Source organism: Pipistrellus hanaki (assembly GCF_964339955.1).
Source record: "Pipistrellus hanaki genome assembly, chromosome: 11".
In the NCBI taxonomy this organism is placed as follows: domain Eukaryota; kingdom Metazoa; phylum Chordata; class Mammalia; order Chiroptera; family Vespertilionidae; genus Pipistrellus; species Pipistrellus hanaki.
Window position 1 is genome coordinate 3,597,036 of NC_140513.1, and position 19,453 is coordinate 3,616,488.

Consider the following 19,453-nt stretch of genomic DNA (forward strand, 5'->3'; position numbering starts at 1 on the left):
CGAGGGGCCCAGGGCGTGGGCTCCGCACTGCGGTCTGGCCCCGCAGCCTCCACAGTGACCTCTACGGCGGCTGATTCTCTCCCCTGAGCCCCAGGAGCCCCCTCTGGAAGCTGGAGGTACAGGTGTGGTCAGTACTGACCAGCTAGGTGGCTGGTAAGCTACTCAGCTTCTCCGTACCTCGCGTTCTCACCTACAGGATGGGGATGAAGACAGTGCCTGCCTCAACCGGACAGTATGGTGCACACGTTTGTAAATATTTCCTGGGCACATGATGAATATCATACAAGTGCTGTTTAAAAAGATGTTACATGAGCCCCCGCCGCCAGGGCTCAGTGGTTGAGCGCCGACCTATGAACCGGGAGGTCACGGTTCGATTCCCGGTCAGGGCACATGCCTGGGTTGTGGGCTCGATCCCCAGTGTACGGCGTGCAGGAGGCAGCTAATCACTGATTCTCTCTCGTCATTGATGTTTCTATTCCTCTCTCTCCCTCTCCCTTCCTCTCTGAAATCAATAAAATTGATTTATAAATACAACGATATTACAAGAGGCCTGGCTCAGGGGAAGCACTCAGAAATGCAAGCAGCTGTTAGCATTCGATTTGATGCTGGCCCCCATGACGATGGGGCTGAGAACCTCTGGTCTGGGCTGGCCCCTGGCACAGGCGAGGCCCCTCTGAGAGGGACCCTCACCAGCCGGGGCCTGCGGGCTGGAAAGCCTGGGACCTGGGCATCAGCTGGTGGCGTGGCGGGGGTTTGCGGGAAGGGGGTGGGGGGACTCCGGTTTCTGAGGGCAGTGGGAGCAGAGGGAGCTGTGTGTCCTCAGTGGCTGGAGGGGCAGAGCCAGGGGCAGAGGAAGGAATTGTGAACAAGGAGAATTGTGCAGAAGGCAGGCTAGCATCCAAACCCGGCTCTTCCTGGGGGCGCAGAGCACAGGCTCCGGCTGGGACAGCCCCTCTGCCCGGACGTATGACCTCAGAGAAGGGCTGTAGTTACTGGGCACGGTGAGTTCCAGGACAAGACGGGCAGGTTCAGGGTGAGAGGAGCCCTCGGGGTGGGGTGGCGCTCTGACCGCTGCAGACGATTCGCTGGAAACCAGGCCCTAAGGGCGGGGCTGGTGCCTCTGGGGACTGGGAGGTTCGGTCTGGAAGCAACAGGAGTGGCAGGGTTCCCATCACTCGGCCTTGGAAAGCCCGGCCCACAGTCCCCTGAGCCCTCGCTGGCGGAACAGGACCCAGAAATGCACACCCTCCCTCCCCCCACCGCTTCCTCGCACCCTCGGAAACGGGTTCCTGATGTGGCTGGAGCGGACGCTGGCCTTGCCCACGGACACAGCGGCGGTGGGTGGGGGTCGCGTGTGCCCACCTGATGCCTGGGAAGCAGCCAGGGAGGGTCCTGGCTCACCCGGAGCCCGGAGCCCGGGGCCTCTGCCGGGAACCACACTCAGGGTGTCAGCAGCAGCTTCCCTGGAAGGTCTTGGCAGTGCCTTGTGCTGAGACAAACATTCCTGCTCTCCCTCCTCCCCCATTTGCTCTCCCTCCTCCCCATCTGCTCTCCCTCCTCCCCCAGCTGCTCTCCCTCCTCCCCAGCTGCTCTCTCTCCTCCCCATCTGCTCTCCCTCCTCCCCATCTGCCTCCCTCCTCCCCATCTGCCTCCCTCCTCCCCATCTGCCTCCCTCCTCCCCATCTGCTCTCCCTCCTCCCCAGCTGCTCTCTCTCCTCCCCATCTGCTCTCCCTCCTCCCCATCTGCCTCCCTCCTCCCCATCTGCCTCCCTCCTCCCCATCTGCCTCCCTCCTCCCCAGCTGCTCTCCCTCCTCCCCCCAGCTGCTCTCCCTCCTCCCCAGCTGCTCTCCCTCCTCCCCATCTGCTCTCCCTCCTTCCCATCTGCTCTCCCTCCTTCCCATCTGCTCTCCCTCCTCCCCATCTGCTCTCCCTCCTCCCCAGCTGCTCTCCCTCCTCCCCATCTGCTCTCCCTCCTTCCCATCTGCTCTCCCTCCTTCCCATCTGCTCTCCCTCCTCCCCATCTGCTCTCCCTCCTCCCCCAGCTGCTCTCCCTCCTCCCCATCTGCTCTCCCTCCTCCCCATCTGCTCTCCCTCCTCCCCAGCTGCTCTCCCTCCTCCCCATCTGCTCTCCCTCCTCCCCAGCTGCTTTCCCTCCTCCCCATCTGCTCTCCCTCCTACCCCAGCTGCTCTCCCTCCTCCCCATCTGCTCTCCCTCCTTCCCATCTGCTCTCCCTCCTTCCCATCTGCTCTCCCTCCTCCCCATCTGCTCTCCCTCCTCCCCCAGCTGCTCTCCCTCCTCCCCATCTGCTCTCCCTCCTCCCCAACTGCTCTCCCTCCTCCCCAACTGCTCTCCCTCCTCCCCATCTGCTCTCCCTCCTCCCCCAGCTGCTCTCCCTCCTCCCCCAGCTGCTCTCCCTCCTGCCCATCTGCTCTCCCTCCTGCCCATCTGCTCTCCCTCCTCCCCATCTGCCTCCCTCCTCCCTATCTGCCTCCCTCCTCCCCATCTGCCTCCCTCCTCCCTCAGCTGCTCTCCCGTGGTGTTCTGCGGAAGAACCACACTCAAGGGGCCAAAGAGCCGCATGTGGCTCCTTTGGTTAGAAAGAAATCCAAATCCAATTAGCTTAATTCAGTTCGGCAGATGGCAGCGGAGTGTGTCAGACACAGGGCGGATGCTGGAGGTGCCCCAGGAAGGCGGGCCTTCCACACAGGACAGTGAGCACATCTCCACGTGTGTCGTCCGTCGAGTGACAGTGCCGGGGAAGGAAGAGAGAACGCAGAGGCAGGGAAGGGTGGGGCAGGCTGCGGAGCTGAGGAAGGTGCTCAGGTGGGTCTTACGGAGGAGGAGGGATGTGAGCGAACGTGGCGATGAGGGGGCCACCCAGTGGGTGCCTGGGGGACGTGCGTCTCAGGCAGAGCGACCACCCAGCACCCAGGCGGAGAGGACGGTGCGGGGCGGGTGAGGACCGGCGAGGAGGGCCGTGTGACCGGCTGGCTGAGTGAGGCGGGGCCGGAGGGAGAGAGGAGCTCAGAGGGAACCAGATGGAGACCAGATGGGTCCATGAGCTGTTGTCCAAACTTTGGCTTCTGCGCTGAGTAAGATGGAGCTTGACGCAGAGGAGAGCCGCGGTCTGACTGATGTTTTGTTTAAGCAAAAAAGGAAACTCGTAGATTCCGGGTGAGTCAGAGGCTGGAGCCTCATTGTCTCCTCCGGGGAGGAGGGGGGTGGCTGCACCCAGCTTCAGGTCATACTGACACCCCAACCCCCCCCAGTCCTGGAGCCAGAGGGGTCCATCAGCGTCAGAGTAGAACCTCCCAGGGAAGGTCTCTGATTGGCTATCCGTGGACTAATCAGTGTCCGGAGGCCAGTAGCGTTGTAATTGGCTGGCCTGGGTCACATGCCTACCATCCTAAGAAAATGGAGAGCGCCCATTGGCTGCCCCACCAGCTCACAGGCAATAGGAGCACCAGGCCTGCGAGGACCAGGGTGATTCTCCAAAGGAAGGGAGGAGAGAGCGGGGAGCCTGGAGACGAACCCACAGGCCTCCTCAGACTGGCTCCTCGGAGGGGGGTCCAGGAGTCCTGGGGATCCAGGGGGGTCCGGGAGGGGCTGCGGAGCCTCAGAGAGCGCTCACCCGTCCCCGTCCACCCCTTCCTGGACCCCGTTCACAAACCCTGCTCCCGCGGGAGGGATGACGCTGGTGATGACCATGAGACAGATCTGACCCGAAGTCACTCCAAGGCCTTCTGTGTGTTTGCTTTCTTTAATCACCCGTTTCCCCATCCTTGGCTCAGCAGTGCTCCCAGAGGTCAGGAGCCAGCGGAGGCCAGTGGGGGCACTTCCTCCCCTCGCAGCTCCTCTGAAGTCAGACAATCACAGCCGAGGCCGGGCCTCCAGGAAATGCCGGGACGGGGATGGGACGGGGAGCAGGGATGGGACAGGGGTGGGGACAGGGAGCAGGGATGGGACAGGGGAGGGGACAGGGAGCAGGGATGGGACAGGGAGCAGGGATGGGACAGGGAGCAGGGATGGGACAGGGGTCGAAAGGAGGCTGCCTGCGCTCAGACACTGCGGCTCCCGGAGCTCAGAGAGGCACAGAGCCTTTGTGGGCTTTTAAGAGATATACAGTGATAATAATAATAATAATAACAACAACAAAGAGATGCAGATCTATGGAAAGTAACAGTTGAAGATAGAGCTGAGGGAATTTCACACACATCCCTGCCTGTGTAACTGTGACCCAGGCCAAGACAGAAAGCTTCTTCTCCTCCCCCACCCCCCATCGGGGCTTCCTGCAGGAGCCCCCCCCCCACGCCCCCTCCAGCCCCTCCCCCCCCCCCCCCCCCCCGCGGGGGCAGATCGCATTTCACAGGCAAACAATGTAAGTAAGGAGCTGTAACACCCATCATCTCCACCACCAGGACCACAGGGCCTTCCCCTGGGGGGGCCGGGAGGGAGGGCGGGCGAGGTTCTGGCCGGAGATCAGAGGTCTGTCCTCTCCGCCAGGCCCTGGCTTCGAGGGTTGAGCTCAGCAGGCGAGGAGGCCGAGGTTACGCCTCAGTCAGAGGGCTGCCAGGGCCCTGGATTTCCACTTGAGCACGTAATCCTCCCAGTCCAAGGAGGGATCCCCACCCAGGGGCCCCTCTGGTCTGCCATTCTGGGGGTGGCACAGCCCCAGCCCCTATAACTGAGCTTTCTATGAAACATTTTTTAAATTTATTTTTTTTAAAATTATTATCTGTGTACATGTTTCACCATTGCCCCCCCTTCCCGTACATACCCTCCCTCCCCAGAGTTTTGTGTCCATTGGTTTTGCTTATATGCATGTATACAAGTCCTTCGGTTGATCTCTTATCTCCCCCAGATCTCCCTCCCCTCCCCGCTGTAATTTGACAGTCTGCTTGTTGCTTTACTGTCTCTATATCTATCCTTTGGTTCATCAGTTTATAATGTTCTTTATTATCCATAAATGAGGTCATGTATAAAATATTTTTATTGATTTCAGAGAGAAAGGGAGAGGGAGAGAGAGAGAGAAACGTCAATGATGAGAGAGAATAATGGATCGGCTGCCTCCTGCACGCCCCACACGGGGATCCAGCCTGCTTCGGTTGAGAAAACAGGTTCAGAGGGAAACTGCTCGCCTGCAGCCCCACGGCTGCCACCTGAAGCCGGCCCGGGGCACCATGCCCGCGGAGATGGCTCCAGAGCCCTCGGCCAGGTGTTTGCCCTCCGGCCAGGCCTTCCCTCGGTCTCTGTGCTCGGGGCCCAGGCCAGACTCTCCCCGCTGACCCCTGAGGCAGGGCCCCCTGCCTGGGGCACTCCTGGCAAAGCCAGCTTGGCCAAACCGGCAGCGGTCCCGCACGCTGGGGGGAGGGGGAGGTGGGCAAGGCGAGGATTTTGAAACAAGGGGTCCAGACGCTCAGATGCCTTTTGTGGAAGCTCCGGGGAAGTTCCTGCCACGATCCATGGAGCTGTCAGCCTGGGGGTCTCTTGGAAAAGGGCAGCGATGGTCAGAGACACGGACGCCTCCCGTGGCCGCGTGGCCAGAGACCACGCCTCTGGTGGCTGAGAGAACACAGGTGCACCATCCGGAGGCCGGTCCCGGAGGCCGGACGTCCAAAAGCAACGCCGGCGGCTGAAGTCAGGGCGTCCACAGGCCGATTCCCCCGGGGCCCCAGAGCCCGGGGCCCCCAGTCCCCCGGCTGCGGGAGGAGCCTGCGTGCGGTGCCCCGGCCTCCCTCCTCCGGCCTCGCCTCCTTTCTCTCCTCCCTCCAATCTGTCTCCGCAGGACGTCCACCCCCGGGGAGAGCTTCTGCACGTTTATTTGGGTCCAGCTGCGGACACCTGCCCGGAAGAGTCTCCGGGCTCTGGGAGTCACAGCCTGGGTGCCGGGGAAACAGAGCGGAAACAGGAGGAAGGTGAAAGCGGTGGGAGGAAGCCAGGTGGGGTGGGTTAGAGGAGAATTGAGAGTACCCGCTCCCTCAGGTGTTCCTGTTTATCTCCAAGGCCCGGGCAGGGCTTGCTTGAGGCAAAATAAGTCTTTTACTGCGTGGTTAGTGCCCGGGACCTAACTGCCCCCAGGTCCTGTCCGGTAGGATTTGGGATCAGATCCCCCTGAGAGGGTACTCACCAAAGAACCCCGTCCCCTTTTGTTCATTTGCAAGTTCCACTGCTGCTCTGATAAGGGGACCTTGGTCATTCAATTGGACTCACCCAAATAATGTAGGGCAGTGGTCAGTGGCCAGTCAACCGAGCCAACTATCAACAGGACAACGATTGGAATTTCTTTGGAGAGCCACATTTTTTTTCCTTGTTCTGCTGCCTTTATTTTATTTATTTATTTTTTTATATTTTATTGATTTTTCACAGAGCGGAAGAGAGAAGGATAGACAGTTAGAAACATCAATGAGAGAGAATCATTGATCAGCTGCCTCTTGCACACCCCCTACTGGGGATGTGCCTGCAACCCAAGTACATGCCCTTGACCGGAATCGAACCCGGGACCTTTCAGTCCATAGGCTGATGCTCTATCCACTGAGTCGGTGGGGGTGGGGGTGGGGGTGGGGGTGGGGGGGCACTTTTTCAGTCCCCCCCCACGAACAGCAAAGGCCCATGATGTCGGGGTGGCTGTGGCTCAGGGGTCCACGCTGAGGCGGGGCAGAGGGCTCAGCGCTCTTGCCCACCCCCTGCCCTCATTCTCAGGGAGGTGGGCACAGGTCAGCGGCATCTGCCACCCGTGGGGTCCTGCCGGGCGCCCCACTTTGTCACACACAGAAGGAAGGCGCAGCCCCGCAGACCTGTGAGACGGATGAGGAACGTTAAAGAGAAAGCCACAGGCCAAAATGGCACTGTTCACGCTAAAGAGCCCAGGATGCCAAACCCGTATTTCATGCCAGCCTCAGTGCGGTACCAGCCTCTCCCCGACCCCCACCTTCATGACCAGGCCACGCCCCAGCACCCGTCTGTCCCGGGGCCCTCTCTGCCCGCCTCACCCCCACAGAAGGAAGAGGCCAGTCAGCCTGACAAAGCCTGCCCCTCCTCTTCCTCTAAAGGAGAGCCGTCCGGGCCTCAGAGGGATCCTTCCATTTCTTTCACTTTTAATCCCCCCCTCCGCCCCCCGTTCCTGATGGAAACGCCCGGGTTTTGTTCAGCCCCTTCCAGCTGCTCGCTGGGAGGTCACCCCATTCACGGCTCCTTCCTAAAGCCAATCAGATCTCCACGCTTATTCGTTTGATTTTTTTAAAATATTTTTTTCTTGATTTTTTACAGAGAGGAAGAGAGAGGGATAGAGAGTTAGAAACACCAATGAGAGAGAATCATCCATCAGATGCCTCTTGCACACCCCCTACTGGGGATGTGCCTGCCACCCAGATACATGCCCTTGACCAGAATCGAACCCGGTACATTTCAGTCCACAGGCCGATGCTCTATCCACGGAGCCAAACCGGTTTTGGCTGATTGGTTTTTTGTTTATTTTTTGTTTTGTTTTGTTTTGTTTTGTTTTGTTTTTTACCAGGAAACAGATTAGAAAGAGGGACAGGGCTTGCCTGGGAGGCGTGGCCCCAGGGGCACCCCAGGCTCCGGGCTCCCAGCACCTGGGGCAGGAGGGCTGCCCCGGGCGGTGGGCGGTGCCGGTGCGGCCCCTCGCTCCGCCCGCCTCCTCCCACTCCCCGCGCAGCTGCCGGCTCGCTCGTCTCTCCCGCAGACCCGGTGCCCGCCGCCGCCGCCAGGATGCCCGCCCCGGCCCTCGCGCTCGGCGGCCAGGTGCTGCCCGCCTTCCTGCTGTGCAGCACGCTGCTGGTCATCAAGATGTACGTGGTGGCCGTCATCACCGGCCAGGTGCGGCTGCGGAAGAAGGTGCGTGCCCACCCGGGACCCCCGGGACCGCCGGCTCCGCCCCCCCCCGCCCCCCGGGCCTGGGTGTGCGTGTCCGGAGCGGGCCTCTCCCGGGTGACTCCCCGGTGGCCCGGGTTCCGCGGCCGCACCGCCTGGCGTCTGTCTTCCCAGGTTTGCTCACTCACCGTGTGCCAGGTGAGGCCGGGCACGACCAGACCTGAGCCGCCCGGAGCGTCCCAGGCCGGGCGGAGGGAGCGGGCCCGGGCTCCCCGACCCGGCCGCTTCCCGGCTTCCCGGCGCGGATCGGGCATCGGGCGGACGGGGCGGGGCGGGGATGCGGAATCGGACCGGGCGCTCTCCGTGGAAATTCCCCGCGCCCCGGCCGGGTCACCGACAAACCGCCACGGGGCCGCCCGGCCGGCGCTCCGCCGAGCTCCCTCGGGGTTCTGGGGAGGGTTCCTCCTCCCGTCCTTGTCCTGAGCCACACGGGGCAGCCGCTCTGCGCCGGCCCGGCGCACACCGCACTGCCGCAGCCTGTTGGACGGGAGCTGCGGGGGCACCTGCTGCTCCCCCGGTGCGCCGCAGAGGAGTGGCTCCTGGGAGTGTGTCTCTCAGCCCCCCCCCCCCCAGTCCAGTTAAAAGGCAGGGGGGCCGGTGGCGCCGGCACCCTCCGGCCTCGGCTGGCGGGGGCCGGCTTGGCCGCCGTGCTCAGTGGATGGCCGGGCCGCCAGGGTCCCAGGAGAGTTAACTCCGTGCCCGGGCGTCAGCGCTCCCCAGCCGTTCTCCTCGCTTGCACAGCTGGGCCATCACGGGGCCTCCACGGCCGGCCCCTCGGCCCAGCTCGAGGTCGCGTTCCGGCCGGCGTGCGTGCGGGAAAGGTTTCACAAGGCGAGGCGGCGGTGATTTTGAGAGGATGTTTATTCTAGCCGGGCCGGGAGACGGGCGGGAGACAGGGGCCTGGAGACAGGGACGCCCGTGTGGAAGCCGCAGGAGGGCCGCGGGCGGGGCGCTCTGACCCCCAGAACCGTCAGGCTGAGGGGCTGCTGCCAGCGGAGCGAGGGGAGGGGCCTGGGGGGCGGCTCGGGGCTCCCCCGGGACCAGCGGCCGCTCCGGTGGCTCCGGGTTGCAGGATGATGAGGACCCTCAGGCGCAGGAGGAAATTCCCTGGACAGGAGATTGGAGGGGTGTGCCCCCAGGAGGGGCGGCGGCTTCTTGGCCACCAGGGTTTCTGCTCTCCCGGGGGCTCAGGGCTGCCCCGGGGGCCGCGATAGATCGTCCGTCAGCTTTCCCAGGTGTGTCCTCTCCGGGCCGCCCTCTCCACGGACCGGCTGGCCCCGGGGCAGGGGGCCGCCAGGCGTGGATGCTGGTCCGGTCTCACCTGGTTTGGCTGCTTTTCTGGGCCTGGAGCTGGAATTCATCTGAGGCCGCGATGTTATCTCTGGGGAGGGAAGCTCAGGGGACGGTCCGACCCGCAGGACAGCGCGTCCGAAAGCTCAGGGGAGGAGGCGCCGCCTGAGTGACCGGTGTCTGCTGTGGATGGCTGGGCCGGCTGGTTCGGCTGTTGGCCTCAGTTTCCCCGTTCCACTCGGCAAGATCTTTTCCTAGCTTCTCACCCTCCTGGCTCATCGCACTCCAGCTTCTGGCGGCGGCCCCGTCCAGTCCGCACTGCCCTGGGCCCCGTCGGGCTGACCCGGATTCTGGGTGACCATCTCCGTGACTGTGGGCTCCAGAGGCCGCCGTCTGTGGGTGCCGACACGCTTTTAAGGGTGTCACGGGCCCATGGACTTTGTGCGGGGCCGGCAGAGTTGGTGCCTCCATGACTTACCGGGCAGCAGAGAGGAGTTCTGGGCGTGGGCACCCGATCCTGAGACGCGCATCAAGCATGGGCTACCTTCCCCTCGGGGGGCGGGGCACGCGGGGCAGGCCCACCGGGCAGGACTAACTTGGGGACAGAGGTCACAGGAGTTCCGGGGGCAGACGCAGCAGGCTTTGCCCCGGGTGAACCATTTAGAAGGCCTGGTGCTGAGGTCAGGTCTGCTGAGGTGGTGGGGCTGGCGTCGCTGGATGCCAGCAGGCAACAGTGGAACCTGAGCCATGGGCACGGGCCTTCAGTGGCCTGAGTATGATCTACGTCTCTGCTCCCCATTGGCATTCGTTGAGCGCCCATCTCTGTCTGACCCCAGGGCCTTTGCACGTGCTTTCCTCTGCCTTGATTGCTGTTGCTCCCGCCCTCCCTTCCTCTGGTTAACCCTGGTGCATCCCTCAGACCTCAGCTTTAGCGGCACTGCCTCTGAGAAGCCTTCAGGGATTCTCAGACTCAGAGCTCCTGTGAACATTCTCAAGGCCAATCTTATCTCCAACTTTATCTTCTCTTTCAAAATCTTGGTTTATCTGACTGTGACCTTCTCTAGAGCAGGGACCGAGAGCCTTTGTCTGAGTTTATCATAAGCTGCTATAGGCCAGGCAGCTTTTAAACAACAGAACGGGTTTCCCGCGGTGCTGGGGGCTCTGGCAGGTTCTGGTGAGGGGTCCCAGGTGGCCATCTCCCTCTGTGATCTCCCATGAAGGGAGGGGCTGGGGAGGTCTCTGGGGTCTTACCCTTCCAAAGGCCCCCACCTCCAAACGCCCTCACTCTGGGGGCTACGTTTCAACATTGGAAATTCTGGGGACTCGAACCTTTAGTCCACAGCACGGAGCGCACAGTAGGAGCTTGTGGACGCTGGTGAGCCGATGTGGAGGCGGCCGGGCCGCCCGGCGTGGACGGTAACTCTCCGCGGGTGTGTTCCAGGCCTTCGCGAACCCCGAGGACGCGCTGCGGCACGGAGGCCCCCAGTACTGCCGGGAGGACCACGACGTGGAGCGCTGCCTGAGGCGAGTGCCGCTGCGCGGGGGCGGGGCGCGGGGGCGGGGGGCGCGGGGGCGGGGGGCGCGGGGGCGGGGCGCGGGGGCGGGGGGCGGGGCGCGGGGGCGCGGGGGCGGGGACGCGGGGGCCGAGGCCTCGCCGTCCTGACCCCTGGGCCTGTTCCACTTACTCGCGGATCTGATTTCCAATTGTGGCAAAGGAACACATGCTGATGGAGATGCTTGCTTCTCCCGGGCTCGGGGTCCCAGCAGCCAGCCTGCCTGAGCCATGGGGCTCCCTGGCATTGTCCGTTCACAGCCGTGCCTGTGGGGGACATTTCCACCCGCCCGTTCAGTTCTCCTGGCCAAGGTTACCCCCCGCCGGCAGTAGTGCTGCTGCCCAAGTGGGGGAGACTCACCCCAGCCCCCTTGGAGCGCCCCTTATATCGTGATGGTGGATATCCAGTATGTACCGGGACCTGCCATGCCAGCGCTGGGGTCCTGGGCCCGCCCCCCCTCCCTTCACATAAAAAACATCACGGAACCCCGAGGGCATGGAGCTCAGAGTCGCGTCCTGTGTCCCTCCTGGGGAACTGGCCGGAACCAGGTCCAGAGAGGAAGGTGCCCGGAGGGGAAAGCGGGTTAAATATTAGACCTGCCTTCACGGGGGTGCAGGCACGCCCCCCTCTGCACCCCCGGAAGGCCCTGGGTTCGCGGAGGAGCGCGTGCTGGGCCCAGTGTGAGCCGGCCCGGGCCCAGGGGAGCCAGCCTTCACCTGCACCCGCCTTCCCGCCCAGTCCGCCCAGTCTCCGGCAGTGCGCACGCTGGGGATTCTGAGCGACCGTTGGGGGCTACAGGGAGGGGGTGTCCGAGGGGTCCCAGAGGAGGAAGACAGACGCTCGACACGCTCTGGGCTGTCCTGACTTTGGGGGGTGCGGACCTCACCAGCGGACTGCTCTCCCGGGGGCGGGGGGGTTGGGCCCCCTAATCTCACCCACTGCATTGCTTTCGGGGTGATGGCCGAGGCCCCTCCTGTCCGCGGCACCGGCAAACGCTCATTCATTTGGCCCAGGTGGCTGAGGGCCACCAGAGGCCCCAACCCCGAAGGGGGTGACGTTAGCGTGAACGCGCGTGTCCGAGAGGCCTGGCGGCGGTGCCAGGGGACAGGGGCAGCACTTAGCGCCCCCGCTCAGTGACAGGCGCTGCCCGGGTCCCAGCCCTCGGCCTGCCCGCATCTCCTGGGAGGGACCCGCCTGTGGAGGGAGAAGAGGTTTGCGAGGCCGCGGGCTCCTGCTGCCCGCCCGGCGCCCGGCTGGCACCGCTCTGCTCCTGTAGCCGTCCCTCCGCAGGAGGTGCCCGGACTCTGCCTGTGCCACTCAGCAGCCTTTCCGCCGCCTCAAACCCGAAGTCAGTCCCAGCGCGTACAGAGGGCAGGGCAAGGGGAGGGGACCTGCCGTGGCCGTACCTCGGTCTCCCTCTCCCCACCATCACTGCCGCCTGGTGAGCTGTGAGCTGCTGGCTGCTCCGGGGCTGTGAGATGCAGCTGCTCTGGGGCAGGCTAGCCTGCTGCTGCCGGAGGACCGTCCCTGCAAGTTCAGTCTCGCAGGCACTGGCCTCGGGTGACTTCTACCTTAAAACAGTGGTGGTTCCTGGAATGACACGTGTGCCCAAGCGTGACTCCGTCCACGTCTCTCTTCAGATCCCGGCCGGGAGGAAGGGAATGGGTTTTCTTGCATCATCCCAAATTTCCCCTTGTCTCCCGTCTTTGGCACCGCTGTGGTTTGAGGCATACGGGAGGGAGGAGGGAGGAGGGAGGAGGGCAGAGGGAGGAGGGAGGAGGGCAGAGGGAGGAGGGAGGAAGGAGGAGGGCAGAGGGAGGAGGGAGGAGGGCAGAGGGAGGAGGGAAGAGGGAGGAGGGAGGAGGGAGGAGGGAGGAGCAGGCCACCTGAGGGCTGAGGGGTAGGGGGCCGAGCCTCGGGCTTTCTTCGGCTCCCAGCCTCCTCCTTCCTCACCGGTGGCCTCTGGGTCTTCCAGTCCCATTGCTGGCGCCAGGAGCGGGGGTCCGCACCCACGGCCTGGCTCCCCCCCCTCCCCTCCCCCTCCTCAGTCCCAGGGGTCAGAGCAGGGCCCAGGCCTCCGTGACCAGCTTCCTCCCTTCCCTTCCTCTCACCTGTTCTTGGGGGTTTGGCCACTTCTCTTAACAGCTTTCTATAAAGACTCCCTCCGCCAGCAGGAGGCCAGAAAGAGAGACTTAAGGGAAAGCGAATGAGTGGGTTTCCGGTGCTGGTGGTGATTCTCCCGTGGCTTTTAGATAAAAATACGAACCAGACCAAAGGAAGTGTTTATCGAGGGGTTCGGGAGCAGGTTCCCAGCATACAAGACCCACTCGTACCGATGCTTTTCCTTGGAGACTGTCTGAGAGCCAGTGAGGCCTGGGGCACGGCCGGGGGCCGAGGGGCCCGAGCTGGCCTGCGGGCACCGGGCAGGCAGGCCCTCGGAGGACGGTGCTGCTGAGAAAAGGGGCGGTGGCGACGGGAGGGCAGGACCAGGCCTGAGAGGGACTGACTCCAGGCGCTGGGCCGGGCTGGGGGCCAGGGCACTGGGCGTCGCTCACAGTAGGGCCGCAGGAGTCAGGGCTGACTCAGCACACGCAGCAATGCTCATGCATGTGGCATCCGTGTGTGGGCGAGCACACCGCGTGCTGGGACGGCACACTGATGTCATCTAACATGGGTTTTCCCGAGTGTCTGTCCCTCTAGAGCCTGGGGGTGTCGGCACCACCCTCTGGGACCGAGCACCTTCAGAGACGCTCAGCTCCTGCCTGGACCGCACCTGCAGGGGAAGGGACTTGGAGCAGCCGGTCCTGGTTCCTCTCTCCGCCTCCCTGTGGCCAGGACCCGGCCCGGCCTCCTCTCTGGCACAGCAGGCAGCTCCCCGCCCCGCTGGGGGCGACCTGGCAGCTGGGGGCTTGCTTTCCTGCGGCCGGCCCCCAGCTCAGGTCCCAGAGGAGAGGAGGCAGTGGGACCTCAGAGAGGCTCACGGGAGCTCTCGGACCCTCTCCCTCCCCACTCGTCCTGCCTCTCGGCTCACTGGTCCTACCTAGATGGTCTACCCAGCTTCCACTCAACCCCTCGGAGCCCCCGTTTCCCCGCCTGGGGTCCCAGCCATCGGGGAAGATTGGGGAGACTGGCAGGGACGGGGTCCCGGGGAGCCCCGGGCTTGGAAAGAGCCCCGCCCCGCCGCCAGGCTCGGCCTGTGCTCAGGGCGGCCGCTTCAGCCGCCCGCAGGCGCCAGCCCGGGAGTCGCCGCTCCCGCCTGGGGCAGCTCCTGCTCCGGCCACGAGTGGACGTGCGCCCGGAGGCCTGGAGACGCTCCGCCGTGGCCGTGGCCCTGGCCCTGGCCCTGGCCGTGGCCGGGGCGTCCCCATGCTGCCGCCTGGCTCACCGCCCCCTTTGCCTCCCCAGAGCCCACCGCAACGACATGGAGACCATCTACCCATTCCTGTTCCTGGGCCTGGTCTACTCCTTCCTGCAGCCCAACCCCGCGGTGGCGCGGCTGCACTTCCTGCTGGTCTTCCTGGGCCGCATGGTGCACACGGTGGCCTACCTGGGCAAGCTGCGGGCGCCCATCCGCTCGCTGGCCTACACGCTGGCCCAGCTGCCCTGCGCCTCCATGGCCCTGCAGATCGCCTGGGAGGCGGCCCGCCACCTGTGAGCGCCTGGCCCTCCCTCCACCCGGCCCCAGCAGCCTGGGTGTGTCCCCCGGACGTCTGGGCAAAGTGGCCACTCGGAACCGTCCAGACATGGTTGTCAAGATCCATAGACAGTTGCTCAGCCAGCGTGGCTCAGTGACTGAGCATCAGCCTCTGAACCGGAAGGTCCCGGTTCGATTCCCGATCAGGACACATATCCGGGTTGCTGGTTCGGTCCCCAGTGGGGGGCGTGCAAGTGGCAGCTGATCCATGATTCTCTCATCACGGATGTTTCTGTCTCTCTCCCTCTCCCTTCATCTCTGCAATCAATAAAAACATATTTTTTTTTTTAGCCCTAACTGGTTTGGCTCAGTGGATGGAGCGTCGGCCTGTGGACTCAAGGGTCCCAAGTTCTATTCCGTTCAAGGGCATGCACCTTGGTTGCGGGCACATCCCCAGTGTGGGGTGTGCAGGAGGCAGCTGATGAATGTTTCTCATCAATGTTTCTAGCTCTCTCTCCCTCTCTGTAAAAAAAAAATCAATAAAATATATTTTAAAAAGAATATATATATATAAAGATGGATAGACAGTCAATCCCTCCACTAAAATAGCAGCTCAGAAAACATTGTGGCCTCACTCCCGGCCACAGGCCAGGAAATGGCAGCTAAGGTTCCTAACCGTCAAGCCCTTGGGATGCAGAGTGACGGTAAACCGGACTTCTCAACCCCTCCCCAGAGGTTCTGGTCCGGCCCATCTAGAGGGGAACCTGCATTTTTAGGAGCCCCCCACCCCACCCCAGAGGCCCAGCCTTGGTCAGGCCTGGGAGCCGCTCTTGTGCCCTCCAGCGGCCCAGGGCCAGCCAGGGTGTGGCTGCCGTTTCTCTCCAGGGGGAGCTTGGTGAGGTGTGGGGGTTACGCTCCTTCGTGCCCTGTGCTCTCACATCCTTTGCCGGATCCTCCTCTCCTCGGAGCAGATGCTGGTGGGGGGCTGTGGTAAGGTTGGCCTTCTCTCCCTGAGGCCGTGGCTGCCCCCTGAGTCAAGGACGAGGGGCTTTGACCAACCTCTTAAAGGGACTTTCTGGGTCCTCCGTCTCTGCAAGATTTGAAAATTGCAAGTGTGCCCCCGGAGGGGAATTAGGGGTCTCTCCCAGGCTCTTGTCCTGGGACACGGGTGGCCCTGTTCTAACCACTGTGCCCCCCAGCCTCACTTTCCCTAACCCCCTCCAGCCCTGCCCTTTCCCCAGCACCTGGGCATGTCCGCCTCCCACTGCTCTGCAGACTCTGAACTCCCCGGGGGACTGATGGAGTTGGGGTGCCTGTTGGGGGCACACTGGGGGCTCAGGGAGGACTCCAGGCCTCGCCGGAAATCCCAGTCATCCTCCACCTCAGTGCCACGAGCACAGAGCTGGCAGCGGGCAACACTGCCCCCTGGTGGTGAGCTGAGCCTCCTCTCTTGGGTCACAGCTGCACATTTGGAAACAGGAAGGGCACAATCATGTATTGAGTGCCTGCTGTTTGCTCTGACTGCCCACCCAGCACCTGGAGGGCCTGGGGAGAGGCAGGCCGGGGCAGGGACAGGCCCAGGGTGCTGTCCAGGGGCAGGTGGCAGGAGCAGAATGATTTTTCCTGTCCCGTCCGGGGCAGACTCCGCCCTGCAGGGTGGCACAGGGCTGGCGGGGGCTCCTGGAAGACTGGGTACCCAGGAGGCAGCCTGCCTCCCAGCAGCAGCAAGGCAGACGTTCAGGTAGGGAACCGTGAGGCGGCCACGCTCGGCCACCCTCCGAGGCCGGCTTGGGCGCTGGTACCCCAGGAGCTGGGTGCTCTTCCAAGACCCCCGAGAGGGCACCCTGAGGCCATGTCTGCTGGCCGCGGGCACCAGTGAGTTCTGGCCTCATCCCTTCATCTGCATCACGTGCTCCACCCAGAGGTGAGCCCACCCCCTGGGGCGGCCTCCACCCTCCCGCCCGGGATCAGAGGGCTCAGAGGTGGGAGGAGGCGGAGGGAGGGCGCTGGGCTGCAGCCTGGGGGCCTCTGGGCCGCAGCCCTGAGCTGAAGACCAGGACTTTGGGCTGAGCCCAGGCCTGGGAGGCTGAGGCCGCCCCCGTGGGGCCTGATGTCTGGGGGCAGCTTCTCCTGGGCCGAGACCACCCACAATCGCAGGGCCCTGAGAAAAGTCACTGTCACGTCAGGGCCTATAGCTTTCCAGACTCTTCTACTGTGCGCAGTAAATATACACGGAGTGGCCGGATTACGATGATCTCTGAACGCATAGTAATGTGGCCACTCAGTGTACTTCTCTTGAGCACCTCATTGATTTGATATCAAAGATACTATAAATCGTGCACCTGATCAGTCTTCCTCTTTGCACTGGCTGATAGAAAGCTCAGGGCAAATAGGTGGTTGATCTCCGGCAAAAGTCTGGAATACTTTTGGTGCCCATGTGAGATACAAATACCGTATTTTCTGGCGTATAAGACGAGCCCCTAATTTTACAGTTAAAACATAGGTTTAGGCCTATATTCGCTGTATAAGACTACTCCCCACTTCAAAGAAATGACTTATTTTGCCGTCAAGATCTGCAGGTAATTTTTGTGCAATTTTGGTCTTTTGCCCCCGATTTTCGGTTGACTTTTTTTCGTTTCAAAAGTCTTATACGCTGGAAAAATACGGCGTATACTGAGTGGCCAGATTATTATGCGTTCAGAGATCATCATAATCTGGCCACTCAGGGTATGTGTGCATGGTATATGCAATGTGCATGCTATCCTATATAATAAAGAGCTACCGTGTTCCCCCGAAAATAAGACATCCTCCGAAAATAAGACCTAGCACATGGAAAGATAAGACATCCCCTGAAAATAAGACCTAGAGCAACTTTGGGAGAAAAAATTAATATACGACACTGTCTTATTTTCGGGGAAACACCAAGCAGCAGAACGACCATCTGGATGACCTTCCGGAAGACTGTTCAGGCAGCCTTCAGGACGGAGCCGGGGCTGCGAGGGCTGAGCCCCTTGCACGAATTTCGTGCGTTGGGCCTCTGGTATTTACATATGTGCACATGACGTACTCACACTGTTCCACTGTTTGTGTTACAGGCGTGTATACATTGCCGTGTCTGAGCGTCTACAGAGAGAGGTGAGGGGGTCCCGTCGCCCACGCTGCCCCCTGGAGCTCCTGCCCCGTGGCCACCTGGGCACCAAGGATGCTCCTCTTGGTAGCTGTGCCGGCCAGGACTAGAGTAGCTTCACTTTTTTTTTTTTTTTAATATATTTTATTGATTTTGTACAGAGAGGAAGGGAGAGAGTCAGAGAGTTAGAAACATCGATGAGAGAGAGTCATCGATCAGCTGCCTCCTACACACCCCCCACCGGGGGTGTGCCCGCAACCAAGGCACATGCCCCCGACAGGAATCGAACCCAGGACCCCTCAGTCCCCAAGCCCACGCTCTATCCATTGAGCCAAACCGGTCCTGGCTAGCTTCACTTTTTAAAGTCTGATTATGAAAGTAATAGCATTTTCCCTTCTGTGCTCCCATACGAAGTCCTAACATTGAATGGGTCTCTTCAACGGCCCACATCTCCCCGACCTTGGCTGTGTCTGCCAACCGGCCAGGACTCCCCTTGGGTTTTTAAGAGGTTGGCACTAGAGTGTAAGGCTCCTTGGAATGCATCTTCCCTGGCAGGGAGGAGGGGGAGCGGGAGGTACTGCTGCAGGGACAGCAGAGGGAGGGGTGTCTGAAGAGTCTGGGGTTGGGGACGGGTGGAGGGGGTTAAGGATGGACAGGGAGAGGTGGTGGAGCCTCGGGAACCTGGACTGGTGATAGGACCCCCTGGAAATGTCCTGGGAGCCAGGGAGGCATGAGGCAGAGGAGGGGCCAGATCGAGGCTGGGTTTGAGGGCAGGTCATCATTGTGCAGAAAGGCCTGGAAGGAGGGAAGACAGGGGCTGTGACTGGCCTGGCAGATAACTAGGGCAGAGGCCTCGTCCCCTCTAGAGAGGGTCTGGGGTTCACGGGCAGAACGGGGCCGTGACCAAGGCGGGACCCCAGGCTCCGCGCCCACCGCTTTAGTGTCCCGTGCCGCGTCACAAGCTGCCACGAACACAGTGGCTTCAGGCAACACCGGGTATGACCTTGCAGGGCCTGTAGGTCCTCTGCTCGGGGTCTCACACGGCTCAGCTCTCCCTGGAGCTCAGGGTCCCCTTCTAAGCCCGTTCAGATTGTGGGCAGAGCTCAGGTCCTGGTGGTGTAAGACTGGGGGCTCCGCTGCCGGCGGGCACCCCGCCCACAGCGGGCTGTTTGCCTGCGGGACCGGCCGGAGAGCACCAGAAGGAAGCACCTGGACCTTCTGATATGATTTCACCTGGTCAGGTCCACCCAGCATCGTCTCCCTCTGATTAAGTCAAAGTCCACTGATTAGGGACCTTAATGACATCTGCTCAGTCTCTTCATTCTATCGAGCCCCTGAGCCACGGGAGTCCCCGGGCAGGGAATGTGCGAGGCTCCCCTGGACGGAGAGTGTTTTGACTTCCTCAGACTCCACCCTTGCGTGTGGCCTCCCTCCACAAACACCAAGGCCCCCGTGCGTGGAGGGGCCGTGCCAGCAGCCCTGGCAGTGGCTCGGGTTTCTGTCCCCATTGGCAGAGGAGGAGGCCCGCCAGGCAAAGCTCTTGTCTTCGTTTCTTGGGGTTTGGGTTTCCCAAGAGTCTCTCTCTCAACTCACGTTCCTTTATTTCAAACCCCCGAACAAAGGGGCCGCGGAGAGCAGCTCCGAGTCCTCCCGGCCTGGCCTCCCGGCCTGGGACAGCCGTGGGCCCCGTCTCCTCATGGAAAATTAGACCCCGGGCCGGCGCCCAGGACGCTCCCACTCAGCCTGTAATTAGGGCCGCAGCGCGACAGCGATGTTTGCATATATTTTCTCTTACAGAGAGGGCCCCCCCCACCCCCGCCCCCCAGCGCCCCGGAGCAACATGTGTAAACAATTAAGCCGTTTGTTTTTTCTGCAGCGCTTGGGAGGAAATGACATTGACATCCCAGCGCCCAGGCGGGCAGGCCGCTGTGGGAACAGGCCCCCGGCTCTTTCCGAA

The 19,453-nt window shown here is 62.4% G+C and overlaps 1 protein-coding gene across 1 annotated transcript; it reads left to right on the top strand.

Moving 5' to 3' along the window:
• Nucleotides 1-6,625: 6,625 nt before the first annotated feature.
• PTGES (prostaglandin E synthase) lies at nt 6,626-14,716 on the top strand. Its single transcript, XM_084899875.1, has 3 exons — nt 6,626-7,856; nt 10,624-10,706; nt 14,141-14,716. Exons 1-3 carry the CDS (start codon nt 7,731-7,733, stop codon nt 14,388-14,390), a joined length of 459 nt encoding a protein of 152 aa, XP_084756001.1. The 5' UTR covers nt 6,626-7,730; the 3' UTR covers nt 14,391-14,716.
• Nucleotides 14,717-19,453: the final 4,737 nt, after the last annotated feature.